This window comes from Thermobia domestica, chromosome 12 (assembly GCF_964235325.1).
Source record: "Thermobia domestica chromosome 12, izTheDome1.hap1.1, whole genome shotgun sequence".
Taxonomy (NCBI): Eukaryota; Metazoa; Arthropoda; class Insecta; order Zygentoma; family Lepismatidae; genus Thermobia; species Thermobia domestica.
In genome coordinates, this window is record NC_137465.1 from 118,895,713 (window position 1) to 118,918,558 (window position 22,846).

A 22,846-nucleotide genomic window follows, 5' to 3' on the forward strand; every position below is an offset into this window, starting at 1 on the left:
AGCATTTGTGCACCAGTTGATCTATACTTTTTGTCTTATCTTGGTGTCAAGAATCATTTCTCAAACATTGTCGTCGTTGTTTCGAAACACCCTGTATATTTTTGTTGCGATATATAGTAACAAATACAGAGAAAATAAGTTTTTGGTACCAGGTCCAAAAAGGGCAGTATATTGTTATATGATATGCTGAAAACTGTTTGATTACTGTACAAAAATAAGATGAAATTATCAGTAAAATGTTTGTAAAAAAGATGCGCGATGGGCGAGAGATCAATTACTCACTATTTGGATAATTGGTCGAAAACATTTAATCGATATTTGAACTAATATTGTTTCATTCGAGAATATTGTTCAAATAATTATTCAAAAACTGATATTCGGTATTCAAGTACAAAATATTCGAATTTTAGCTTCATATTATGCAATAGTTTATACTTATGTTGCTGAGGAAACTGAAAAATCTATAGATTCGGCACACACAACTAACGCTGTTAGAATAAATAGTTTGAGGAAATACCTTTAAGTTAGATATTGGTATGAAAGTAATATTTAACATTGAATTGTGTAGTAACTATTATCAATGTAAATATTTTTTAAAGCTGCAAAATCGCAAGTTGCAAGGATTATATACATTAGCCATTTTACCCAATAATGCTTAGCAGTGCCTAAGAATTATAAAGATTAAACAGTAATCTACTATGAAAACGAAATGAACAATGTCAGTTTTGAATAGTTACAAAAATTATTCTTATAACAATTACAATATTTATACTGATTGTACTCGCACGACGAAGTACGCTGCCTTTAAAACAAAATTTCTAAATAAACCAAGTCGTAACTTGAAAGCCAAACACATTGCTATTGAAATAGGCGTCTCTAAAAAATTGTGATTTTGAGTTAACGCCGATACCTTATATGACTTTACAAAATCTACCCATCGCTCCAGCTTCTCATTAACTCGATATCTCAGAAATAAAGCATCCGTTACCTTTGATTCAGCGATCGATAGATCTCGCAAGTTCATATAATGTACAGGTGTTAACTCAAAATAACAATTTTCGATATACGTCTGTGAGTTATTCCACCGCAGATATCACGGTGTCACTTCAGTATTTAATAATTACATATTTTCAAATTTTGTTCTCTTGAATATATATAAAATACTGAAATACTGCCATAATCTACTAGGTCGTACTGACTAACATGACAAAAGTTACGTAGAAGATAAATGTATGACTTTGAAATATTTCAGGAAAGTGCCAAGGCAAAACAAAGCTAACCTTATATATAACGGGTGGAACATTTATCTTGATACGCCCTTGTAACTTTTATCCTACTGGACTAAAAACGCTGAAATATACGATGACTATTTTTAAAGTAAGGTCCGTTTGTTAATTGAAACGAAATTAGTAAACATAGTGCCACACATTTTTGATTATTTCCTCTGTACGCATTAAGATATTTTTTTCTACATAGTAATCATGTTTGTTTAAACACTATCATAACGTTTGATATGTTTTTGTATGCCCACGTCGTAAAAATCACACGTTTGTAACCGAAGTAGGCACAGTATTTCAGAAGCGTATATAAATATTTGTTATATAAAGTTTATGCGCACAACTTTTCATTCAAGTTCCACATATATAACAAATACTAGCCCTTGAAAATCACATTGAATGGTTAATGAAATTCATATTTCCGCAGGGTAGCAATATAAAGACGGCTGAAACATTTTAATACATGAGGTGAGGTAAAGAACCCTATAAAATCAGAACGCTATGGTGATGAACTTGTGGGAAATATATTGAAACAACTACGTATTTTAGTACAAATACTCCTCCTCCTCCTACTACTACTACTAATATACTACTACTACTACTACTACTACTACTACTACTACTACTACTACTAATAATAATAATAATAATAATAATAATAATAATAATAGAAATTAGAATTTGAAGAAAGAAAAGCATATTTCCGATTTGAAAATGTTTTATATTCAACACACATTTCCAAAACTAAGCTATCATTCATTTGTAAGTTGTATAAACCTACTTTAAACGGAAAAAATATAGTCATTATCAGAGGTCTTAAGTATGTATTATATTGAAAAGTATACATTTAAAGCATAGAAAAATATATACGAAACTAGGAATGTAATTGACCATATTGCAAAAGTACGTAAATTAGCACGACTGAATTTATACATAATTGAAGTGTAACATTTTAAGAGAAAGTACTTCTTACAATGTTCTGAATGTTTAATTAAAAAGTTAGCACAGAAACTGATCATAGGAAATGGCTATTACTAACATATAATTCTCAAAGTCTTATTTCAAAGAGGCTGATACAGAATTTTTGGTAATTTAAAACACTTTGAATATTGTAATATTTTCAAGGTCTCAGTTCAAAGCAAACTGCAGTCCTCGTGGAGCTTGCAGTATTTCTTCAATAAATGTGTAACTTTCTTGATTGTTACGTTTCCTCAAAATATCTAACACTTCCTTCACTCATTTCAAATTGTTGTATGACCTATCTGTTATTGGAAATTAAAAAAAAATAATTATTTCGCTGTTGGACAAACAAATGTATTATCGAACAACAACAAAGAATATTGGTATTATGAGGTCGAGCGACGTATGCAATATCTGTTAAGCACATTTTAACCAGCGATGCGATTGAATGTTGAAGCTTTTATTTAATATTCATTCCTGATTCAAAAGTTGAAATATTCGTATTTCATTTAAGTGAAAAGTAATTCGATATAGAAAACCCAGGGCTGAAAATCTAGATAATGCACGATGGAATATGATACCATAGTGAAAGGTTACTATACCAGAAACCAAGGAATTTCAGCGAGGTCACTTTATATTGAACTTAAACTTGTATTTTCCATGTATCATATATTGTTCTCTTCGTATTTCTCTGCAATATGTGGAAGAAAGTGTTGTTTTAAAATCAAAACAGAGGACGTGATTAAATATAGAAATAGATCATTTAACAGACACAAATTTAGCCTTGTCGTTTTTGTATCTTGTGAATACGGATTAGAAATTTCCTATACTCTTAAAAATCAGTACCAAGAATTAGGTGTTTGGAAGCAGCTCTTGAGAGATATATGAATTTACATACAAATGGTTCTAAGGGATTCGGATCATACTACAGCCTTTTTCCATTTGGAGAACACTTTCAGAATATCTTACGGTCGTAAAGTAGTCTAGAGTTATATACATTTATATCTGAGATAGCAATAAAAGGAAAGTACCAGAAGAAAGTAGTGTTTCTATGACAAAGTATTTCTTTTTCTTCACGGTATTTTTCTACCTTCGTAGGTAAAAATGCATACTGTTCATGAAACACATCAATATGATGATACCAACATCTTAGATAGCTGTCTTCTGTCTTATGTCTCTGTTTACCACAAACAAGTTTCACTTTTTTCTTCTCTTTTTCTCTCAATAGATAGCAGTGTTAAACCGCTTTATTTCTCTCTCTGGGAAACGGTTGGTATTTCCTTGATCATAGTTTAAAGAGGACCAGATGCCATAAACTCTCGCCGTGCTGTAGAGTACTTTTTATTCCAGCCATTTTTTTGAAACCACTAGTTTTCCAAATAGATAGTCTAGTGCAGAGAGGGATAAACAGATCTCAAAAAAATTCTTTTCTCTCCTCCTTCCCAATCCCATTTCCAGAACTCCCACTAAAATCCTCTAGAGGGATCTACTAAAAAAAAAAAAAAGATACTGCAAAACGTCTTGGAATTTTACCTTCTGGGTTGGCTGAGAAACGAAGATAAACTCAACGCGTCCATTACATAGTATTAGGTGCTCCAAATATGTCGAAAGTTGGCATTCTTATATCAATCAACGATACACGCAGGAAGTATTGTTTTCCTGAGTACTATTTCTAGATGGCAGTTTAAACAATAAATAAGTAGACTGCTTAAAATATCATTAAGTATCATATTTTAATTCGTTACTGGATTCAGTTGTTCTCAACCTGTGAATAAATACTTAATACATGCATGATGTTTGAAAGCTCGAAAATGAGATCATGATATTTTCTTCAAAAAGCTGACATGCTTCTTCAGAATCTTATTGCACTTATCCTACCTGTTTCTTGCATCATTTTCACGCAACACAAAGCTCTCTTTCATACGCAGCCACTGAGTTGCACCACTGCTTGTGAAACATTGCTTTAAATTGAATCTTTCGTACGGAGCAACTACAGTTGTTTCCACAAAATAGTTGCCGCCACCATCTGCTCTAGTGCAACCGTCTTGGCAACAATCGGCCACTCGTGTATTAAATGGAAGATTTTGTTCGAAGACACTGTAGTGGCTGTCAGCGTCACCGCACAAGATTGCTAATGTATTTTATTTAATAGTTGGATTATTGATCAGAGACGGAAAATGCACAATTGTTTGTAGCTTAAAATTTGCCTTATTTTACAACATATATTGGAATTCTCGATTGGCTTGAAACTATTCCTTGAAACTATATTTTGTGTTAAAATGCGGTATCATCTCTGTGATGAACGCATAGGATACCAGAAACAGATTGTTGCCTGCTTCTTTTTATTATCAGCATCTTCCAATTTACTTTACAGTCCTGAGCTTTTTGTAATGTAAAACGTGCTCGTCGGAGCTAACTAGTCGTCTATTATGTTTTGTTCTTTGTATATTAGTCACCCCTATTTGTCAAATGAAGCATTTCCAGATCTATTATTACTATATTATTATTATTATTATTATTATTATTATTATTATTATTATTATTATATCGAAATGTAAATGATTTAAACAGTAAGAATTAAATTTTATTGGCGAAGTTAATTGCAGTGATTATGACTTAATATGCATATCTGAGAATTGGTTTAAATATGACAAAATTCATTTTAAACTACTTACTGAGCAATATAACGTTATACGTAGACACAAACCTTTTACTGACCAATAAAACTACAAGTGGAGGTTGTATTTTGTTGGTAAATGAAAGATTAATGTATGACGTAGTACAGGTACTGTTTCCGAGCCTAGACGCCATTATTGTAAAATTACGTATACTCAATAATCCTCCAATATTAATAGCTTTGCATTATCTTCCACTAACTTGAGAAAGATATAATGGATTATCCCAAACATAAATCATCATTCCAGCGAGAACATCTTGAAGAGGACTTGGAAACCATCCCGGATTTCGATTTCAACCATTTTCAACTATTGTTCTGATTATTTACAATTGTCTTAGCCCATCTATTTTTCATCAGAAGTGCCAATCCAATGTAGGAAATATTTCCGGTTGCTCCTTACACTTCGAGAACTCTACATCTCCAGAGGTATATTATTAGTGGTCGATGTCAACTCTGTATAATCCATGAATGCAACTATTTTACCTTACCGATTGCACGGAGCCCCGGATCACCATAGTATGCTGTATGTCTAATTCGTCTGCAATGGCATGAATACATTTAAGAGGGGCTGCTTCCAGAGTGTTCTTGAGGAACTCATTTGAACATGATGTTTGTCGTTACCCACGGAGCTCGAGGTCATTTTAAATGCAATCTACGCATAAAGACATCAGAAGTCGAAATTCATCTTTGTTTTTAGTCCACAGATATTATAAGTCACCGGATACATTAAAAGCATATGCTCCCATATCATACTTCTCTGATGGAATATAAGTATATTAAGGAGAATATGATTTTTCAGAGAACCGAATTCCGTCGTAGCTCTTACATCAGTATTTCAGTATATAAACCAGACGTGTAATAAAATTACTCAAAAGAAAGTAAAAATTGTGCTTCAGTTAGTGCAATTTCACTATTAACTCTCTAAAAAAAATACTTATTACCTAATATACGAAATTGCTGTACAACTAAATTTCCTGTTGCAAACCAATAAATGTTTAAGAAATAAAGTAAAGTGATAAGCAATTGAAACAACGTAAAAGGATAATTGAAAGCTCGTTTCATTTCAACAAAAAGATTAATATTTCACTACGTACAACATAACAACTAAGGCGAAGAACTGAATAATATTTTTGGCTTGATTATATCGTCTAGTACTTTCTAAATTGTTCTTAATAAAAGCAGAGGAGCACTAAACTCTATTACAATTTTGACTGAATACTGTTCACTCTAACCTTGAAACCTCGTATAACTTAAAAAAAATAATAATAAATCTCACCAAAGTAAACACTTAATATTAATACTCTGTGTTATAGTTTCGGCAACACATTATTACTTTCGTCAGTTTCATAACGTGTCTGATGAAGGCAATGATATATTGCGGAAACAAACACAGATTGTTAATAATAAGAGTTCGTTTTGATTATATTTTAATTTTTACTTAAGTTATAACATTTTGATTATCAGTCTCTTGCCTACGTACTGAATACAGTGAATTAAATTAATGTGTTAGTGTATGTTCCCAATATAGCTCATAATAGGACTGTACAAAAAAATAAAAGAATATCTTGAACTGCCTCACTAAAAAGACGGTAATTGCAAAGTAGTAGCTAAATCAAGTGAATTGTTTCTCATTATATTACCTGGTACTAAATGGTGGTAGTTCCTAAGTAATTGGTGGAATAAGAAAGGAAATTTTTATTACGGAGTGAAAATTATTAATGAAGATTACTTTATAAACAAGTAAAATGAAAATTGTAGTTTAAAGTTTCTCACTACTGGCTTATAGATAAAGGAGACTGATGATAAATACAAGAATAATTATGGAAGAATTGATGAAAATAGAATATGGGAGGAAACAGAAAAGATTGATAAAATTCACGGACACGATGTTGAAGATTAGTTTGTAGTTTGTATACAGTTAAGAGCAATGACAATCTGCTGGTCAAGTAAATGGAAGTAAAAAATGAGTGAGTGGCTTATATGGTAAGATTAATCCACATATTAAGTTTATATAAGAAATCTCAATTGTATGAGATAATGTTTAATGTTCAGTAAAGCATTGTGTTCGTAAATGTAAAGTTTCCGAAGAATCCTTCAGTTTCTTTTCACGTTCTCATTCCACAAATTCTGACCTCATCATGCATGATTTGCTTTTGTCATATGTTAGCTTTCAGAAATTAACCTTAGGATATTAAACTAAACTGTAGAACTCTTTTAGATTTCGTATAGCGAACATCGTAATCTGAATGACTTTGGTGTAACTTTTCTCATAAACATTTTAAACTGAAGTTGCAACTGTTTGTAATATATTTTCTTCGTATTTGTTTCCTTAATGTTCACAACTACAAAGGATGACAAAAAAATATTCAGACAACAAATATCTGACTGATTGATGATAACACAATGAATAACTTGTTATCATAGAACATATATAGTATCGCTAGATATGAATCAGATAAAATGTTCTCTACCATTTTTTTCTGAATACGAACATTTCAATTCCAAATTAATACTGTTAAAATTAAGCTTAATCCCATTTTTGAATGCTAGAACATTTTCTTCGAATATTCGTCATTTCAACATTAGAACAAAATAATTAGGAATATGGTTTAAAATACAATGTGTGTGTTGAAGCTTTGGTCAGTGTTTGTTTTGTTACAATATACAATCTAAAGTAACAGACATCAAAGATACAGAATAATTCAAAGAATATTTGCATGAATAAATTACATTTGATAGGCTTATTATTTTTGAGGTATTTTCGAGTAATTGTGTGAAAAATTGTTATTCGATTGTGTGCACACATTACTAGTTAATAATTATTGGAACGAATAGTAATAGAATGAATTGCTGATCAAATAGATAATACAATGAATAATTATCCGAATTAAAGAATAGTTGAATAAATACATAATTGAACAAAGAAATTACTGACTCGTTAATTAATCAAATAAAGGAATAATTGAAGAAATAATTCTTTGAATGATAAGGAACCAAATGAAGAAAAATATGACTGATCGAATAACTATTCATACAAAATATGATGGAATAAATAATTATTTAAATAGAACATAAGAATGATTAATAATTGTTTATTCAATTACGATTATTTGCTGTTTATTCAATTATTATTCATTCAAATAAAAGTAATTGAACACGTACTTACTAGAACGAAGAAATAAGTAAAGGATTAATAAAGTGAAAAAGTTATTGAATCATACTTAAATGAAGATGTAGTTGAAGAAATAATTATTTAAATGAAAAGTAATTAAGTCATTACTTGAAGCATTCCACAGAATAACACTGTATGGCACATTTTGGAATGTGCTAACTTATTAATAGGGTCAAGTGCTGTACGGCACATGACTGACATATACTGAAAGGAGCGTTGTCTTCATTGTTCGAAAGATGGCATTAATATGCTGACAAACTGATCTCTGAGCGGAACAATGCCGTACTTCTGGAACATTACCACAGGTTTTCTCAGCTTTCTTGAATTCATTGCACTGTGACATACAGCGTCATTCGGTGATTTGCTTCAATTATTGCAATGAAAAGTTATTCAATGATTGTTTAATGCTATAAATGATTAATTGAAAAACAAATAAATGAACAATTACTTGAACAAGTAATTTCCATGAATAACTATTCCAATTTATACAGAGTTATTTGAATAACTGAGAAGTTGTAAGATATATATACAAGGCCGGATCCAGGATTTTCTGAAGGGGGTGCACCAAATAACTGCTAGTATATTTGAATAAATTTGAGATTTTTAAATGCCTTTAGGCATCTGTGGTGTGATTAAGGAATTGCCCTGGAAATGCTAAAGGACTGCTCTCGATGAATCCTTTTGCTTCAATCTCCAGAAACTTGTCTGAAACTATTGATTTTTGCAAAACTCAATGCTAGCTTTTCACTTTTGGTAGTGTATATTTACAACGAATGGGGGGGGGGGGGTTAACGTGCACCTTTGCACTCCCCTAAATCCGGCCCTGTATATAGCTCCTATATATATTAAAAATCAGCGAATAATTTCTCATAATTGTAAATCTATTAATTTAACTACCAGTAACCTGTGTTACTGTATACACAATTGGAACTTCTACTTTTAATGATTTAAACTGTTTCTGGTTTAGTTTAATACTAGGAACTTCTAGGACTTGAATTATTTAAATTGTATCTGCTTTAGTTTAAAATAGGATTTTTTCGAGAAAGCTTATTTTGTTCTTTTACTCCAGTAATACTGTATTTGTCTATTTATTCAGGAAACATGCATTCTTTCGGACATCTTCAGCATCTTAAGAGTCTTCATTCCGGCGAAATTAAAATACCGCTAATTTTACAGTAATTATGTGATATCTTCAAATAGATAAAAGATAATCGAAATATGGAACAAGAGCGCCCTAGACAATATTATTTTACATGAGAAATCGTTATCACGACTCACTTATCTGCTTTCAATTTCCAGACATTTTGAAAATCGGCATTTATTTTCGCGTTTCTAAACAGCTGAAAACGGAAAGCCACTAGGTGACTTGTGATAACGGTACCTCACGCAAAATAATATTGTCTAGGGAGCTCTTGTTCCATATTTCAATTATCTTTTATCTATTTAAAGATATCACATAATTATTGTAAAATTAGCGGTATTTTAATTTCGCCGGGATGAAGACTCTTAATGAATGTTAACGAATATGTAAATACAAGTATGATTATGGAAAGAGACATTAGAAAACTACTCATTTCTAAAGCTCTTCTACTATTGAATTAAACAAACACGTATAGTTTTTTTTTTTTTTTTTTAAAGTACGGTTAAGCCTTTTACAATAAAACCGTACTTTATTTCCCATCCGCAGCGAGAATTATGTGCCAATTTTAAGAAACGATTTTGCAAAATTTGTTTTCTGAAAAATTATCTTCACATATGAATATAGTGTACATGATTTATGTAAGTATTTGTAACAAAAGTTGATTTCTATCGATTCTATTTGCTGAAATTAATATATGTAAAATATATGTTGCTTTCATATGTAAAGGCAATGATGTAAGTGACTAAAGATACACATTGTATTCCTATGAAGAAGGCTGCACTAGATGAATACTGAAATAAAACTACATCTAAAAACAAACTATGATACTGAGTTGTAAATTCCTACGTTCAATATGTTTTCTATTAGAGCATATGGAGATTATATTTTTGAAGGCAGCGTCGTGTCTGCAACTTTCATCTTGCTTCTCACACTTTTCCTCGTTTCAGTGCCGTCTTAATACCATTAGGGGCCCTTAGGTAAACAAAGTATACTGGGACAACCATTATACCACTCTACGACAACCACTTAGAGGAATAAAATGAGTCTACATGCTTCTAGGTCAGAAGTAACTACAACGCTAACCCAGCGATACTAAATTCAAGATAAATTTCCATTTTCATTTATAACACGAGAATTTTGCAGCACATGTTATTATTATTTGATAGTTTAGTATAATCTAGACCAGTGATTTCCAACCAAAGTGTCGCGGCACCCTAGTATGTCGCGCAGTCTTATAGAGTGTGTTGCGAAATTTTAGAATTTAAAAAAAGAAATATGAATGTATGTAATAAGCAGTTAAAATCAATTTCGATCCAGATTGTGCGAGTCTACAGCTCCAACTGTAATAATAATGTTCAGTACTAAAAGTCACTACTTTAAACCAACTAATATACTTCCACTATTATCATTTATATTAAAAAAAAAACTGTTGCGACGTCGTAGGCGTTTAATGAAGTGGGTCGTCTGGCCAAAACTTTGGAAACCACTGGTTTAGGTTACTGTGTAGTAATATTTATTTATGGGAAGTCACTGTACACAAATTAACATAGGGCCGTTTGCTCAGAGCATGGGGGTCCCTGTGGTAAGTCCCCATCGTGTTCCTTCATCACTCAACTACAAGTTTTCATCATCATTCTTTGGGATTTCCAATTCGATTCTTTTAGAGTGCATATATTCAAAATTTAAATGATTTCATTTCTTACAAAACCAGTCATATTTACAGATTTATTATATTTTTTAACCCTACAATGTGCTACTAATTTTTAACTTGAGCTTGTAATTTGTAATTAATCACATATTCATTCACTTTTTTTAAAAAGAATTAAGACAAAACAACTGGTTATTTACAAAACCGGATATTGAAGTAATGATTTCGTAACTGATGCTCTGTTGTCTCATCAGAACAAGAACCAGAGACCTTGTGCACTAAAGGCATGCCTTATAACCACTCGATTAATGACGAGGGTTGTAACCGAAAAAAAGAAGCATATAAAATGACAAATGAATGTGTAATAAGAGAATATCCACAGGATGAAAGTAGAATGAAACTGGAGACTTCCGAGGTGACCCACAAAGTGATTCGTTCAATTTTGAGCTAACTCCGGAACATTTTACATGATTTTGCGAGATCCGATCGATCCGCCTTCTTATCAATTCGATATCTCAGGAATGAACCTTCTGTGCCTATGATTCTCAGAGATTCTTACAGCGATCGGTAGACCTCGAGAAATCAGATAAGATTCCGGTGTTACCGTCACAACGCAAATTTTGATACCTATTGGTTATCCGTACGGCGAATTATGTCATCGAAATCTTTTCAGAAAAGAAAATGATAAGCGAAATTCCTCCAGAAACATTTTTCAAGTCATTGATTTGTTTCGGGAAATATTCTCCTATTTTCCTTGAAATAACTGGAGCTTTAATGGTCTGACTTTATTCATTTGTTTCCCAAATTTGTTTCAATGTGCCTTTATCTTGTGAAAATTAATTCTGTGGTGTATAAATTGTTGTCCACGAGACGAGATGATATTCATCTCGTTTCGTCTCGTTTCGATTCCAGAACAATTTATTCTCATCTCGCTTCGAATTTGTTGTCTTCATTTGTAAATTTATGGTCTCATCTTTTCTTAATTTCATATACAAGTTGTCTGAACTCTTTTGCGCCACAAAAGGTCCACAAAAGGTGTGATAATATATATTGTGCAATATGACTTGCGTATCTTTAAACGTTGATAAATGATTTTTGTGTTCGTACAATTAGTTTGTCAAATCGTGGTTTTTATAGTATAAAATCATGTAAGACTAAAACAGTATTTGAGATCTACAAGATTTGAGTGAAACTGGTGTTGCCTACAAGACTTGATTCTTGTCTCAAAACTAAGACGAGCATTTTCTTGCCTTATCTCGAATTGAAAACGTCTTTGGCGTGGGAGATCCGGGTTCGATTCCCGGCGGGAGCTCATGTGGTTCGGATTCCACGTTAATCAGTAGGTCCACGTCTCATATAGCCTCGCTGCTGAAAGGGACGCTAAACTAAAAAATCAATCAATCAATCAATCGAATTGAAAAATGTACTTCTCGTTTTGACTCTTGTCTCGTTTTCGAAAACAAGCGAGGAATTTCTCGTTCTCGTGGGAAACACTAGAATGTATAATTTTTAGCATTTATACAGAAAATAATAATTTAATTATGCTATTATTAAAATTATATGTAACGCAAATGCATTTTAACAAAGCAGGGGTATTTAGATTTGGAGAAGAAATCGGTTAAATTAAACGATTTATATTTTAGTTAGTTCTGAAGAAAATAGAAGAACAGTTCCCAACATAAACCAATATACTAGAAAGAAACAAAGATGGCACCGGTACTCGACATCTTTAACGTGTTGATTTATTATTATTATTATTATTATTATTATTATTATTATTATTATTATTATTATTATTATCGTTGTTGTTGTTGTTGTTGTTATTTTGCACAGAGTGAACTCAATATTCCCTTGGAATCTGACATTGTATTTAATACAATCTCACACATCTGGAATCGAACTTAAGACCTTTGACATTGAAGATCAGCTAATACTGAGATTATTGTCTCTTCTAACGCTACGAAGTAGCAGAGGCGGATCTAGAAAGTAAAAACTGGGGGGCCACACAAGACCCAGACTTGATAGGTATATGATGAGTTTACAGTAAACTTCCAAAATTATATAAATAATGGCTTAAATTATTTTTGTCACTCAAAAACTGGGGGGGGGGGCAGGCTCACCCCGGCCCCGGGCTAGTTCCGCCACTGCGAAGTAGTAGAAAACTAAGCACAATAACGACCACAGCTAAAACTACTTTCAGATTATTTTACCAACATCGCAAAGACAAACAAAAACATTTGTTAACAATTTGTACTATGAAATAACAATAAACAAATAATAACTCGGGAAATAAACCAGACTACTTTCTGACGTATTATTTCATTTGATATATTTTACAATATTATGAGTAATTCAATCTCTCTTGGGTTTGTCCGGTAATAGAAACTATTTCTTTGAAAAAAATTGCATAATTGTATATTTTCATTTTATTGTAAACCTATTGGTTCCCAATAGGTTCCCAAGTATATATCGGAACGAATTTTGACATAACGACAAGGAAAATTCTTAACCTATAAAATGAAAAACATATTTATGGTTTAACGAACTGAAAATAAACAAAATAGAGATTAATTGTATTTCACGCAATGCAGAGAAGGGCGAGAATTATTACCTGTTTGAACTGTCTGATAGCACCATTTATCCTCAGCGAATCGGCTGCGATTCCAGCAATTCCATCACCAGGTTCTCGTAGTTGGCGCATGGAGGCGCTGGGTACTGCATGATGACAATGGACACAAGATTCAGGCTGCGAGCTCTGGCGGATGATTCTGGAACTTGAATCTCGTGGCGAAGATGTGGAAGTCAAGACAACAGGAAGCTGAATATCACCGGTAATAGCGCCGCTGGTGGTTGCGATGGGCACTCCACCTGCTCCGGAAGTTGCCGCATGAATGGAACGCACACTTTCACGCGAAACGGAACGCGCCAAGGGCTGAAGCGTATGTTCACAGCGACACCTCGAGTGGGCATGTGGGAGAAGATATGATCGTAGGCGACATCCCGGATTGTCTGTACCGATTGTAACCGATGTACCGGAAGCGGCGTCATTACGTCGACAATGCAACTCAATATCCGGTACGGATCGAGTTGATTCCTGAGGTATAGCGGTTGTTGATACATCATTGATTTCCGGTCCCAGAGAAATGGACACCGGATCAGGCGTTTCCTCTGTCGACAATATGGTAGGCGGAAGTGACGCAGAGTGTTGAGGCGAGGGTGGAAGCAATTTGGGGGCTTCGTCCCCTTCTTCTTGTGTCGCCAGAAGAGGTTTTATGATAGACGGCGTAAGTAGACTCGCCGTCTCGTCACTAGCGTATCCTGAATTGGCTTGGCTTGTAGGATCGCCAGACAGTAGGTTCTCCGTGGATTCTGCCCGAACGACGGTTGTGATGGTTGTCGGTGCGGCGCTTGTCGAGCTGGTCGCCATGGGCCCACTCATGACTGGGGCTCCATTAATATCCTCATCATCGCATCTCCTTCACTTCCGGTTGCGGGGATTCTGGGTCGTCGTCTTTTCATGTCATGGTTACGTGGTTGTAGATTTAGTGTGGCTTATCCTCCAAGCCGGAAGCTGTGTTGATGGTTCAATGTATTAATCTGAAAAGAGAGAAAAAAAGAAAAATATCGTTTAGTTTATATTATACGTATAATATATAACAATTGGAAATAGTTAGGCATAAACAAAATATATTTATGAAGAGAAACAATCTTTCAGTTTTTACATCGATATAGAACTACTTTGTAAAAATTAATGTATGTCCTCGGAAGTCGAACCCAAATCTACGCACACTCAAAATAACGTTATGAATTCGGATGCACCAAACTCTTCGATAGTTATCGTAAGAAAACTCGAGTTACAAAGAAAAGATCGAATTTTTATATTTCAACGGGGTTACACATCTCTTGGGTTCTATATGGTGATAAGAGTAATTTTTGGATATATACTCGTCTGTTCGTTTGGATGTATATACTCCCACCTAAAAGTTATGACGTTCACCCAATTCGGAGTAAATTTTAAAAGTACGGTTCTTATTCCTTCAGGAATTTGGAAATTCAGTGTTTCGAATTTTCTTCCTATCTCCATAAATACTGGAGGGTAAATACGAGCCATTTTCTCAAAAATGCCTAACAATTTTGTTCGTATTTCATAAATCAATACTTCATTATCAGCTCTAATATAGTATAAGTAAGGTATTTTCTTCAGGAAATTCAGGAAAACTGTTTATTTTTGTGGGTAAATTCTTTTCGAGCAATTTTCCTCAAAAGACAGACTGTTTTGTATATATTTCATAAATAAATATTTTACAGAAATATCTACAAGGTGTAGTTTTCTCATGCGATTAAATTTTTCCGTAAAAACGGGACCCCACGCACCACAGATAAGCGCACTACCACTGAACCACTTTGACCCCCTATATAGTAGTTAATGAAATATGTACGGTACCTATTTAAATTACGACATACTTTGAAACTACGACACATTTGCGTTACTATGATATTGTCGAAACATAAGACATATTAATCAATACCTAGGTAGATCACATCGAGGTGAGTAAAATTACATATTTGAACTAGTGGTGGGTACGAAAACCGTTTTTCGGTTTCCGGGTTTTAGGAAACAAAAACCGGTTTTGAAAATTTTCAAAAAATCGGTTTCTCACTGAAACTGATTTTCGCCGAAACCAGTTATCGGTTTTCTTCAAAACCGGTCTGGTTTTTCATCGAATCCGGTTTCGGTTTTCTTCAAAACCGCTTCGTTTTTTTTTACCGAAACCAGTTTCGGTTTTCTCCAAAACCGGTTCAGTTTTTCATCGAGACCGGTTTCAGTTCTTCCAAAAATTCTATTTCTAACCAGAATAGTGTTTCGTTGTTCCCCGGAAGCCGATCCCGTTACCACAGAAAGTTTTGTGTTTTCCAAAACAGTTTTGGGTTTTTATGTTTTACTAAAACCAGTGCGAGTTTTGCCGAAGCCGAAACCAGTTTCGGTGAAAACAGTTTGAGAAAACCGAACCAGTTTTCGGTTTTTCTAGAAACCGGTTTCCGGTTTTTATTAAAAAAAGGTTTTGCCCATCCCTAAGTTGAACATGCGTAGTTTTCGAAAAATCGAGACAAGTGATTTTTTACATACTTAACATGTATGTTGTTCCTTGTCGTTCTGATACAGTTGATAGTTTTTCTTCTATTGAAATAGACTTTTTTGTTATGAATTAATGTACAGTAGAACACAAAAATATGAACCGTTTAAATATCAGATTGTGTCTATTGATGTTTGATTTCTACTAACAGTGACACAAATACTACTTGTAATCTCTCTGTATTTTAAACCTGCTAAAGCAAATTACCAACAAGAAAAAGTATCCTCTTTTGATAATTCAGATCTCTTTGAAAGAGAAATTAATTCTGTACACTTTATAATTTTTAGCATTTCGTAAGTTCTCAACGATTACACGAAAAGATTTTATAATCATTGTGTTACCCGTTATTTTACCAGGAGTGTGAAAATATGTTTTAAAGTTTTACGTACTGCCTTGAAAGACAGCAAATATACGAGTATGCAAGAGAAAATTGCACTATTCGTTACCAGTGTTTCTTTCAGAAACAATGCTCCGAGAGCTCACACTTAGTATTCCGACGGGGGGGGGGGGGCACTGCTGGTGCTATTCTATTTATTATTAATATTATAGACGTATTATTTTGGCCTCCTCCGGGGGAACACTCTCAAAGCTGCGAGGGCCCAGTGCCTTCCCAAAAAAATGTCTAGAAGAAACACTGTTCGTTACTTTATACACAGCCTTCAAGTTTTGCAAGGTACTTTGCTATAAGAACAATAATAATAATTATCAATTTTCTCAAAAGATTTCCACAATTTAATGCTGAAAATCTTCATTAATATACTCATCAAATTGTTGACTGATATCCATCTTGTTACTATAATATTTCGTAGGAAATATTGTGTTTTGCCCCAAATAACTACAACAAAAATATCAGCACTATTTTCAAAATTGATTTACTAATTATTTCATTTTCTCCAAGGTAGAATTGACTGTTAAATTTTTAAAGTCTAAACACTTTAAACACGTTCGTATTAAACTCATAGTTTCATCATACAAACGCTTGAAAATTGTATAATAATTTTCGGTCCACAAAGCATGTGTTTTAGTGCGGGTGGTCTCAGGTTTGGGACTTAGGAGACTTTAAGAATAGTTTATATCTTTTTTTCTAAATAGGAGAGGAAGTTAAATTTACTATAAGATTAATAAAGAAACGAGAGGCTAATCTGTGATCAATCTTAATAATTCGTCGATTATTCTGGCAACTACAACAAAGAAACACAGGATATTTGATTTATTTACTGGCTGAAATACCCGCTCTTTGTACGAGGAGGATAAGTTTTAGACTAAATATTTAAAAATAAAAATGAATAAAATAACAATGAAAAGGAAAATATTTATCATCCTCTCCTGTCAGTTGCATACCAGGAAAACGTTCTTAACCCTTTTGGAATTTTGAAGATAAATTTTTGACTTTCAGTCAAGCAGCTACTACATCACTATTTATCCTAGGATCGTTGTAAAATTGGATTTTTGTTCTTTAAAAAATCAGTTTTTCAAACGTTTAGGCTCCTCTGTACCGGACCTGTGTTAACGTACAGGTCTCAAAATAACTTAAAAAATATTAAGTGGTGTACGCAATGAGAGTGCAAAATATCAATTCGATATGTTGAAAACTAAGAAGGGAAAAATATTTATCAATGTGCGATGAATATCTCAAAAATAACCGAGAAGTCTTCCAAAACTAGGATGTAATATAAAAAATTCCTAACACATCACTATTTATCCTAGGATTTTGGTTCGTATCTCATTCTATTCAGAATGCTTTGTTCTAAACACAATCAGGTGAACCTTCTTTCTTTGTATAAGTTTGCGTTTATATAGAGACTGAATTTTAAACTGGAGAGTAGAATTTCCTATTTCACTCAATGATAAGGAAATTGCAGAGGAAGGGAGGGGAGACAAAGGGGAGGAAAGAAGCAATAACACGTGTACTCCCCCTGATGATCATGACGACGACATATATATTATGTACTTGGATCCCATAAAACATTTCACACAGCATTTGAGAGAGAACAAAATAAGCCTTTTGCGTTGTATTCTTGAAGGCCAAACAGATGACGTTATTACCCCCACCAACTTGAATTCCTTCTCAAAACACATGTGATCTGATTTGCAATGTACGTATATAGGGTGCAAAATTGAAAAATGGTTTCGTACACGATGAGATTTGGTGAAGAAGTGGAGCTCTAGATGACTCCTCTCTATACAGAAGTCTAGTTTTGTAACTCTAGGTACTCACATCAGAGATCGAACCCGGGCCTCATTTACAGATGACACATATGTCAGTCACCTAAAATAAAGAAACATCGAGTGTCCAGTTTTGTATTTATTTGTTATCATGTTTCTCAACATTATTCCTAATTATCTCTAGGTGACTCCTTTCTATGCGAACATCTAGCATTTTGACTTTAAGTGACTCCTTTTTATGCGAAAATCTAGTTTCGTAATCCTAGTTGACTCCTTTCTATATGAAAATCTAGTTTTGTATCTCTAGGTGACTCTTTTCTATATGAAAATCTAATGACACACACAAACATACAAATTATTATTATTATTATTATTATTGTTGTTGTTCTTTAAAAATGTGTTTTAAAGTATCACGTTTATGCTCCGAGGTCAAGGGAGACGGTGACGATGATGATGAACGAAAGGGTTGAATGAATAAAAAGTGAGACTAAACGAGAGAACCTCGAGAAAACCACATACATGGTGCTTGTAAACCACAAAACCCATTTGTCTACAACTGAGATTGAACTAGGATCCCACACACCAAAATAAGTGCTCTAGCAGCGAGCCACTGCAGCCATCCCATTGGCTATTTTAGATTAATGTTTTACAAATACTAAAAATTCCCATGCAAAATTTATGTTCAGCCAATTGTCATGATATTGTCCGTCATGAACGGGGTATCTTTCCCGCATAACACAAACAGACGCGGATCTGGAAGGTAAAAACTGAGGAGGGAGGGTGCCAGAACCCAGTCTATGATAAGTATATCATGAGCTTACTACAAACTTCAAAAAATACATAAATAATAGCTTATATTATTTTTGTCACTCAGAAAGCTGCGAGGCCTAGGCCCCCGGCCCTGGGCTAGATCCGCCACTGAACACAAGCTATTTTGTACTCGAAGAAAATAACTAGATTACCAGAGATTAATCTATTATCTTTTTTTTCGGAATTATTTTTATGAAGCCTAAATGCGTCAAAAGAGTTAAAAAGCATAAAGTTAGTACACTATATTGAATTTTTCTTTTCCTATGCAAACCTTGTTTTAATGACAGTTTAGGATCACTCGTAAGTATTTTCAATTTCTAACAAATATTTATTTATCAATATTTATATGATTTATTTATCAACATTAATCTATACGGTATTTATCAATTAACGTTATCTGTTACATCATTATGGAAAATAGTTGCAAGACTTAATTCGCCTTATGCAGAGTCGTTTTGACGTATGATTAGTGTCATACTAAAAGCCTGACTAGTGCAGGAAACATATGTTAGTTGAACTCTTTAGTATGGTACTAATCACGCGTCAGAACGACTCTGCATAAGGCCCAATAAAGTTTAGAACATAGTACTAGGCCCGTACTGGGACGTCATCATTTACCTTTATTAGAATGCATATCCTAATGGTGAGAGGAGATTTTTTTTCCTTTTGCTAGAAATTGAGTAACTCAGGATTCCTTCAAGTTAAGAAGTTGAAACTCGGTATGTAAACTTCACATTAAAAATAAATGGACATATGTTCCAGCGTTTCCGAAATTTCTGTTTTTAACTTCGTAAGGTGGGATTAAAAGGTCAATTTTTACAAATCTTTTTTTCTCTACACTGAAATCGAACATTTTGTATTATATCATTATGGGAAAACAGTTGAACTGTTTGAAAATGAAATGAAACGAAATATTTCAGTTTAATGCCCACGATTAAGCCCTTTAGACTAACAGAGAGGATGATTATGGCAAGGGAATGATGATGAAAGAACTGCTGCAATGATAATTTAAAAGGAAACGGGAATACCTCACGAAAACCCACGGATACACTGTTGTCTACCAGAACTTTACTTGGACGGGGATCGAATTAGGGACTTTACGCACTATAGGTAAACGCTTTACCACTGTGCCACCGTATTCCCGACTGAACCGTTTGAATTGAATTTTGAACATAGTTTGCATAGTATGGTGTTTGTCTGTCTTAGATATATGAAGGAAAGTGTCCACTTTGTCGAAAGTACTACTTGCCACTTGAACGTTTGTAGTATTATTATCACGGCGAATTTTCATGAATTTGGTTTTCTCTGTGTCAACTTTTAAACCTATTTCCCTGCAGCCTTTTAAATAAAATCTCTGAATTTCTTTCTATTGTCCTCATCTCACCTCCTATCATATTGAAATCATCAGCATAAAAGATAAATGAATGTAAATCTACAATCAGGGCCTTATTTAACATTTTTGCCATACCGGGCCATTATAAAAAACGCTCCACTCTCCGAAATCAATGGATACCAGTGAAGAAAGCTTGAGACACTGGCTGATTATGACACTAAGCTGGTAAGTCCCGTGAAGCACATGAATAATATAAGTTTGCCACAACAATGAAACAGTGGCTGGCCGCTATGTAATAAGCTTTAAAAACTAGGTAAAATTCTGAAGTTAATCAACAAGGTTAAGTTTTTCAAATTACGATAACAAAATACGGTGTAGACAATGGAAAAAGAAAATTCACATCAATTCATAACTAAAATATTTTTTTCTAGACAAACAAATTCTTTTACTTGTCTGTTTATAAATGTTAAAGTCCCGTGTCACACTCATATGGGCATGCATAACAATTTTATGGAACAAGGATGATATTATATATATATATATAAACGGTCCTAAAAAATTTACCGCTCCGGGCAATGACCCAATGTTGGTTCATGCGTAAGTACTTCTTTAACTACTCTAGTAAAAACACTTTTAATACTCTGAAAGAGGTTTCTCAGAGATGTCTTAAATAAGAAATCTGAACATCAATAACTTTAGTATGGTTTTTACGCGTTCGAATCTAGCTCGGACTTGGGTTTCAATATGCTAATTTTATCATCTACCGTTATTGCACATTAGGCTGTAAGAGACGGTAATTAATCAAAGTGAATGATTTTGGAAATATTAGTGGAATGAGAATATGAGAGAAAATATGAGAACTTCGCGAAAATCCACGAAATATGATGTTCACGACAAGTCGCCGGGGATCGAACCAGGGGCACCCACGCACCAGAGGTAAGCGCTCTACCACTGAGTCAACGTGTACCCCTGATCCAATTGGATCAAAATTTCAACAAACATTTTCTTTTAGGTATTATATTTGGAGAACTACATATAGTGTAGTCAAACCTAAACTATCAGTTAACTTAGTATGATGTGCTTGTTCCGTAGAAAATATGAACACTCGATTTAGATTTTGTTTTGTTCAAAGATTTTGTGACCCCTGATCCGAAAACTAATTATTAGCCAAGATTGCAATCTTTTGATCCATTTTTTTGTTCTAAAATTCTTGTTTAAACCATAAGTTTCCTCTGAGACTAAGTTCCCAGCATTAAGCTTTCATAATAATACTTATTAGATAAAGGGCCTAGCGGAATAAGCATGTGAAAACTGCCCCCAAGCATATCAACACCAGATTTACAGTATCGATTATCATTTATGAGAAACTCAGTTTCCAAAAGTTTCAGCCCCCCAAGTGCTTTTGGAGGGGTGCTAGGAAAGGGGAAGGAAAATTGAAACACAGAACATTGATTATATGCAAAATTAACGCAAAATGCGGGAATGTATAATTTCAGTTGATGTACAGCAGTGGCGTAGCCAAGGGAGGTGCGAACAGGGTCGAGAACCCCCTTCATCCTCAGAGACCAATTACCATTAAAACAAAAAATACTTGTTATCATACGATTCCAATGTTATAACAACTTCATCCCTCCCATTCAAAGGTATTTGTTATCCTAGTGGTGTACAGTGTGTATCATAGACCCTACGTATACCACATAGATGCTGACCTATGTACATTTGCCTTTTTCACTATGAGGTACACTTGCAAACAAAATGAAAACAATATATGTTGTTAGGAACCCTCTCAAGACAAAACTGGCAAAAAATTGTGGGTGTCCCAGTTAGTCTTCTACTACTTTTTTTGAAAATTTCAAAAAAAAAAAAAAAAATGACCAATTTTCAACCCCCCCCCAAAAAAAATTAAAAAAATATTTTCCCACTTTTCTCTTGTTGAGAACACCTAACATCTTTTTTTCATGCCAATCGGTTCAGCCGTTCAGTAGGAAAAAAATCAATTTTCCTTCCCCCTCCTAGCACCCCTGCAAAAGCGCTTGGGGGCTGAAACTGTTGGAAACTGAGTTTCTCATAAATGTTAATCGATACTGTAAATCTGGTGTTGATATGCTTGGGGGCAGTTTTCACATGCTTATTCCGCTAGACCCTTTATTTTTTTTCTCACGAAGTTTAAAAAATAAGAAAATAAGGTGTAAATAACTGAAAGGACAACTTTTTTAAACAAATAAATCCTACTTTACTAATATAATTTCTTTCCTCACTTGAATACTACGAAATTGTGCTAACAGAAGAAGAAGATAAAGTATTCAATTCTCGAGAAATCGTGCACGAACAACCCAAAAGAAAGTGAAACGGACTTTTGGGAAGATTTATTTGAAACTATAAATATACCGAGATAGTATTTTTTTCTTCTTAAGGATTGGAGTGAATGGAGCAGAGAGGGCAATAAATTTACAACTGGGAAATCTCACTCTACAAATCCATCGTTACGGAAAATCAGTATAGTGCAGTAAAATTACTTTTCTGCCAC

General features: G+C 33.7%; 1 protein-coding gene across 2 annotated transcripts in view; it reads right to left on the reverse strand.

Moving 5' to 3' along the window:
• SK (small conductance calcium-activated potassium channel) overlaps positions 1–22,846 on the reverse strand; it is a 1,328,561-nt gene that overhangs the window by 862,779 nt on the left and 442,936 nt on the right. For both annotated transcript variants that reach the window (XM_081734014.1, XM_081734013.1), the window contains exon 2: positions 13,487–14,472. In XM_081734014.1, the coding sequence (XP_081590140.1) occupies positions 13,487–14,314 (828 nt within the window). In that variant the 5' untranslated portion in view covers positions 14,315–14,472. The remainder of the gene's footprint in view (positions 1–13,486; positions 14,473–22,846) is intronic.